Genomic DNA, 6,645 nt, shown 5'->3' on the forward strand with positions numbered 1-6,645 from the left:
CAGTGACTAGTGAACAAGACGCCGTCATCTCCAGGCTCCCATCGGCACTCCCACACGACGTCCTAACCGGTAACCACCTACCAAAAACTCACCCCGCTCCCCTCAAAAAAAAAACTCACGCCGCCAACCCAAATAATTTACCACCACCACCTCTCCCCAACCTTCTCACTTATTTACTGCCGCAAAATCCTCTCCTAACTTTGGATCACAGGATTAGAAAACAAAGAAATTCAAAAAACACAGGAATTTGACGGGATTGTAGGTGCAAAACAGAGGATTACAAAATAGAGGAAAACTATAAGAATGGTCATTTGGATGGAACACAGAAAAAACACAGGAAAAGTGCCTCGATCCTACGCGAATCAATGTAAAAAAGAGGTTATAGTGGATGTTGAAATTCCTATAGGATTGAGGTGTAGGAATGCATCCATAGGAATTTTGGAGGTGTGGTTCCTTTAATCCACAGGGCTTCTTTAGGAAAAAATTCAATGGATTGGAATCCTCCAATATTCCTATGAAAATCCTTCAATCCAAAGAGGGCCTAAGTTTTTCTCCTCCCCTCCCTCCGTTTTTAAACAAACCTTCCTTCGTGCCGCACACCCCAAAAGCCTAGAGCCAAAACCCAAGCAGAGCAGTGTACACGCACAAGCGCTTCCACACAGAAGCAGCCGTGGCCATGGCCATGGCACTGCTCCTCCTTGCCACGGCGGCGTCGGCGGCGGTAGCCGGAGCCTCCTGGAGCCCGCGGCCAGAGGCGGACCTCGTGACCGGGCTCCCAGGGCAACCAGAGGTCGGGTTCAAGCACTACGCCGGCTACGTCGGCGTCGGAACGGGCGGCGACAAGGCGCTCTTCTACTGGTTCTTCGAGGCCGAGAAGGAGCCGGAGAAGAAGCCCCTCATGCTGTGGCTCAACGGAGGTACGCACGTGTTCATCCCTTCAGCTCTCTCGATTGCTGCCCACTTGTGATTCCTGCTTTCGCTTTCTTTTTTTTCTTTTTTTTGAGGATACTTTCGCTTTCAGTGTTCCATGACGAACATTTCTATAATTTTAGCCTACTCCCGTAGCGGTTACCGTCCGTGTCATGCGAAAAATGCAGCCGCGGAGTGCGGCCGTCGGTTGCAAATTCGCTAACATACGCTAATTTTTCGGCACGGCACAGTGAGCTTTTTCAGTTTCTAACTTGCTCATAACGTATATTGGCAACATGTATAGACAAAGCAGTAGATACAATACGACGAATTCAAGGCAAAACCGTAGCCTTGGATTGATTGATGTGCTCTCCCATTCTCCATCTTGTTCATTTCTCGCGTACCCATCCAAATGTGTTGCTCATTTGGCAAGTCCTATTCGGAAAAGCTTGCTCGAGCCCTCCAGGCAGTTGCAACTGCCTGCAGGGCCGCGTGGCCACCCTGTCTGTGGCGACGGAAGAATGGCACTTTCCTTCCGGCAATAAAAGCTCAAAGGCAAAGGCGCCAGAATCCATCCACAGGGAAGGCGAGGCATGCGCTCAGATTCAGAGCAGCTGGGAGGTAGAGGAGAGCATAGCCTCGCGGCGCAGAGGAAAAAGACGCTGCAAAAGATGGCAAACGGAGAAAAGAAGGCTCTCGAGGCAGCGCTACAGGAGAGCAGATCCTGTTCCTGCCCTGCCCTGCAGGCCCGGAAGAAGCTTGGCCTGCGCCGACGAGCGGCACGGACAAAGCTCGAGGGCCATGGCTAGTCTAGAGGAAAGATGGGCAAATGGGGCACCTCCCCACCCCACCCCACCCCATCGTAGGACCTGCATTAAACCAAAAACAAGAGATGGTATCAGAAATGCCCTTGGATCCTTGTGGATTTACAAAGGTTAATAATTCCTGCTCCTGCTGCGGCGTGAGCATGTGTTTCTTCAGAGCTACTGCAAGAATATCTCGTAAGCGTTACGGTCTGATGTTACATCTTTGTCCTGGTATCCAGCACGTGCTGCGGTGTACTGGTGTCATAGCTCCCAGGTGATAATCTTTTTTAGGAGGATACTGAGGAACGTGGATATGCATGCATGGAGATTTTTTCCATAGCATAAAGAAACAGTGAGAAAAATAATGTCGAAAATCAGTCAGTTAGCTAACTGCTAGTGCTGCATGGAAATGCGAGTCGTTACCGCTTTGACTGGGAGGGGACTCGCCCAATCAGCTGTCTCATCCCCCTGTCGTCGCCTTTGCGTCTGATCTCTCAGTAAGAACAGAACAGTGGTGTAATTTTAGCACAGCACCTAGACTAAACAATTCGACAGGCCATCCATCTCGCACTAGCCAGTGGATAGGACTGTCAGCATATGTGCAGAGCGAGCAGTCAATTGATCTGCAGTCGCCTCTTTACAACTGAATTATCTGATGGACCGAAGATAATAAATCCTTGTGTGGTAGAGTACTACTAACTGTCTACCGTGCGATTGCAGGGCCTGGGTGCTCGTCCATCGCCTACGGCGCCGCGCAGGAGCTGGGCCCGTTCCTGGTCAGGAGCTACGGCGCGAACCTCACCCGCAACGCCTACGCGTGGAACAAAGGCAAGCACACGCCACACATACAGTGCCACTCTCTCGCTCAACTCCTATGGAAAAAACGTACGTATGTCTGATCGGGCGCTTCAAAATTTTGCATCGGTTTCAGCCGTGAACCTGCTGTTCCTGGAGGCGCCGGTGGGCGTGGGGTTCTCCTACACCAACAAGACGGCGGACCTGGGCCGCCTCGGCGACCGCGTGACGGCGCAGGACTCGCACACCTTCCTCCTCAACTGGCTCGCCAAGTTCCCGGAGTTCAAGGGCCGCGACTTCTACATCGCCGGAGAGAGCTATGCCGGTATGTACCTTGTACGGGCCCTAGGTCCGAAGGAGCAGCAGTACTATCCTCCACTATGTTAAGCTAAGCTGCGTCGTAAACTGTGGGTAAAGATAATATGCTGCTGAAGCTGCCGTGATCTGCTTTTTGCTGCAGGGCACTACGTCCCACAGCTCGCAGATCTCATCTACGAGGGGAACAAAGCGGCGGGCAGAGGCAGAATCATCAACCTCAAAGGTTTCATAGTAAGCTCGGCTCCACCCCGAAAGGGCAACTGGTCCATCTTGTTATGCTTGCAATCATGCCATTAGGACTGCTAAGTGGCAGGTGAAACAGCTTCTACACTCTCGTGCCTGCGATCATAGTTAGTTAGTGGCCAAGAAAGATAAAGAGGAAAAGGTAAAAAGAGCGTGATATAGGAGTGAAAAGATTCAGTGCTGCGGAAAGAAGATTATTCCAAAGATGGCCACGAGCGTGCCTACGGATCTCCACTACTTAGTATCTTTACTCGCTTTAGCTCGCGGCCAACTGCCTGTGTCAAACCCTTTGTAACCGCGGTAATAATTCCGCGTATGCATCGTGCGCCCCTGCGAAATCAGAAGAACGTATCTGCTTTTGTACTTGAGACTGCGACGATTTCACCTGCGCCGTTGTCCGTGCCTTTTTTCCAATTTTTTTCTTGTGTGGATTACAGTAATGGATTAATGATTGGATTGGGTTGTCATCACAGATTGGCAACGCGGTGCTGAACGACGAGACGGACCAGCTGGGCATGGTGGAGTACGCGTGGAGCCACGCCATCATCTCCGACGAGCTCCACTCGGCGGTGACGCGGGAGTGCGACTACTTCAGGGAGGAGGCCGACGGCGGCAAGCCCGGCAAGGGCTGCTCGTCGGCCGTCCGCGCCTTCATGGGCGCCTTCGACGACATCGACATCTACAGCATCTACACGCCGACGTGCCTCTCTCCCTCCGCCGGCCCCGGCTCCACGGCGCCGCGCCCGTCCAGGCTCGTCGCCGCGCCGCGCCTCTTCTCCCAGCACGTACGTCCTAGCTACCCTCTCTGACATCTCTGGTGCATACAGTGTGCGCGAGAAAGAAAATAGTAACTGTCTTGTCGTGGTGGTGCGTACGCAGGAGGCATGGCACATGATGAGGCGTGCGCCGGCGGGGTACGACCCGTGCACGGAGGCGTACGTGACCAGGTATTTTAACCGCCAGGACGTGCAGCGGGCGCTGCACGCCAACCGGACGGGCCTCAAGTACCCATACTCGCCTTGCAGGTTGGTGTTGGTACCCTACCCACGCTCTCTTGTGTCCTCTCTACCCTGCTCTGCTCAACCCATCCCGGCAGCACGCAGTCAATACTGCACCTGCACGCTGCTCTGCCTACGAGCCTTCCAGCTCGTGGACTGACTGCACGGCAACGCTCTCCTAGTAATGGTCTAATGGCCCCCCATCCACGTGCTACCAGCCATGAAATGTAATGGCAGACGCCCGTCCTCAGATCTGATATTGCAACTTGCAACTGTGTTGGTCCTTCTGCGTGAGTGTGTGACATGGACTGCCATCGCCATGCGGTTTACCACCGTCTATCCACTGCGTAGCTCTTGCGGAATGTAGTCAGTAATGACAGTGGAGGACTTGTTTATTTGTGGTGCAGTGCGGTGATAAGTAAATGGAACGACTCGCCGGCGACCGTACTCCCCATCCTGAAGAAGCTCATGGCCGCCGGGCTGCGCGTCTGGGTCTACAGGTACTGAATGAAACCTTGTGAAATAGAAAGAACTACTGTCAAAAGCTCTATGGCAATGTCCTAAACTCACATGCGATCTGTGATACGACGCAGCGGCGACACGGACGGGAGGGTGCCGGTGACGTCGACGCGGTACAGCGTCAACGCGATGAAGCTGCGGGCGCGGGCGAGGAGCGGGTGGAGGGCGTGGTTCTACCGGCAGCAGGTGGCCGGGTGGGCGGTGGAGTACGAGGAGGGGCTGACACTGGTGACGGTGCGCGGCGCGGGGCACCAGGTGCCGCTCTTCGCGCCCGACCGCTCGCTCGCCATGCTCTACCACTTCCTCCGGGGCCAGCCGCTGCCGGCCGCCGCTCCACGCTAGCGGAAGTGTGTGCGGTCCATTGTTCTGCTCAGCAAAGCTACGAGCAAGTGCTTCACTGGGTAGCGTTGTTGTATGCAACTGATGCGACGATCATCAGTGTGGGATTTTACTGGGAGGTTAAAGTGTATTTTACCGTTCAATGGAACTGTCGAGCATTGCCGTATATCAGTTTATTACTACCAGCCAAAGAAGGACTTGTCACACAAAAAAGAACACGGCAACACTGAATATCGCTAGAGCTCGGCCTATCACCTGCAATTCGAAGGAATGGTAAGTCTGAATCCTACAAATGTATATGGAGGATATGGGCTCCTGTCAAGTGCAAGATCTTCCTATGGACGGCAGTGCAGCGCAAGATTCTGATGCTCAGAGGTTGGGAGAAAAACACTTCTGCTTCCATACAACCCTTAAACACATCAACGGACAAGATCTGTTCATACCCCTTCATAATAAAAGATAGGATAGTCTTTTTTTTTTGAGAAAAAAGGGATAGGATAGTCTTTCTAGAAAATACTTGCGGGGATATTTCTAAGTCCGCCTTGGGCCGGCCCATTAGTGAGTATGAACTGTAGCAAGCTTCAAAAATCCAAAAAAATCATATACCCGTAGTTAGGCTTCGATCTCAAGACCTCAGGTGGAGGTGAACTTGCTAATACGACCAGAACAAACACGATTTGCTGATACATTTGCAGCGCAGTTTCTTATGACCTGAATGGACGTACTGTAGGACTTTTTTCTCAAAAATACTGTCGCAGAACAAAATTGATACGTACTGTACAACTTGGATGGACACTGTAGCGACCAACATGGGGCAATGTAGCTAAAGCGTTTTTTATAGCTCAACAAAAACTAATGTGGTTTTTCATCTTTTGGAATATTTTTTGAAACATGAATATTTTAGAAAAATGAAACATTTTCCAAAATTTGAACTTCTAATGGAAACGTGTTTTTTTTTCAAATGTATGAACCATTTTTTATGAAAAATAATGTGACTTTGTGAATATTTTTCAAATTTAAGAACAATTTTTCAGAATTGTAAACATTCTTGTGAAACTGCAAACATTTTTTCGAAAAGGAGAATAACTTATCAAATGAGTGAACATTTTCTTGAAAACATGAACAATTTTTAAATTTTCGAACAAATTTTTTGAAAATTTGCAAGCTTTCTTCGGAAACACAAACATTTTTTAAAAAATTTACGAATATTTTTAGAATATACTAGCAGTTTCTGAAAACATTTTTCAATTGCTAGGGCCAAAGCATTTTTTTTATTTTCAGTTTTTTTCGTTTTCCCTCTCTTTTTGTTAATTCATTTTTTACTTTTGAACTTTATGATTCTTTTGTTAATTCAGTTTTCAGTTTTTTCCGTTTTCCCTCTCTTTTTTACTTTTGAACTTTGGCATAACACAAAATGTTCTTGTTTTCAAATATTGTTTATAATTCTAAAAAAGGTTCTGAAATTTCATAAAAGTTCCAGTTTTTGAAATTTTTTGTTCACAAATTCAATAAATGTACGTGTTTCAAAAAAGTTGTGATTTTTTTTAAAGAAGTACGTGGTTTGCCATTTTTGTTTGAAATTTCCATCAGATTTTCGTAATTTTTTAACAATTTTGGAAAAAGTGTTCCAGTTTGTAAAATTTTCATACAAACTTTGTAATTCCAAAATTGTTGAAAAAATTCAAGAAATTTCTAGGACAAAATAAAATGTTCATGTT

General features: G+C 48.7%; 1 protein-coding gene across 1 annotated transcript; it reads left to right on the forward strand.

The window, feature by feature from the left end:
- The first annotated feature begins 582 nt into the window (after positions 1–582).
- Positions 583–5,093, forward strand: LOC123046067 (serine carboxypeptidase-like 35). Its single transcript, XM_044469355.1, has 8 exons — positions 583–917; positions 2,436–2,543; positions 2,647–2,835; positions 2,971–3,059; positions 3,545–3,856; positions 3,951–4,096; positions 4,477–4,569; positions 4,663–5,093. Exons 1-8 carry the CDS (start codon positions 677–679, stop codon positions 4,928–4,930), a joined length of 1,446 nt encoding a protein of 481 aa, XP_044325290.1. The 5' UTR covers positions 583–676; the 3' UTR covers positions 4,931–5,093.
- The last annotated feature ends 1,552 nt before the right edge of the window (positions 5,094–6,645 follow it).

The sequence above is a fragment of the Triticum aestivum genome, chromosome 2B (genome assembly GCF_018294505.1).
Source record: "Triticum aestivum cultivar Chinese Spring chromosome 2B, IWGSC CS RefSeq v2.1, whole genome shotgun sequence".
NCBI classification, from domain to species: Eukaryota; Viridiplantae; Streptophyta; class Magnoliopsida; order Poales; family Poaceae; genus Triticum; species Triticum aestivum.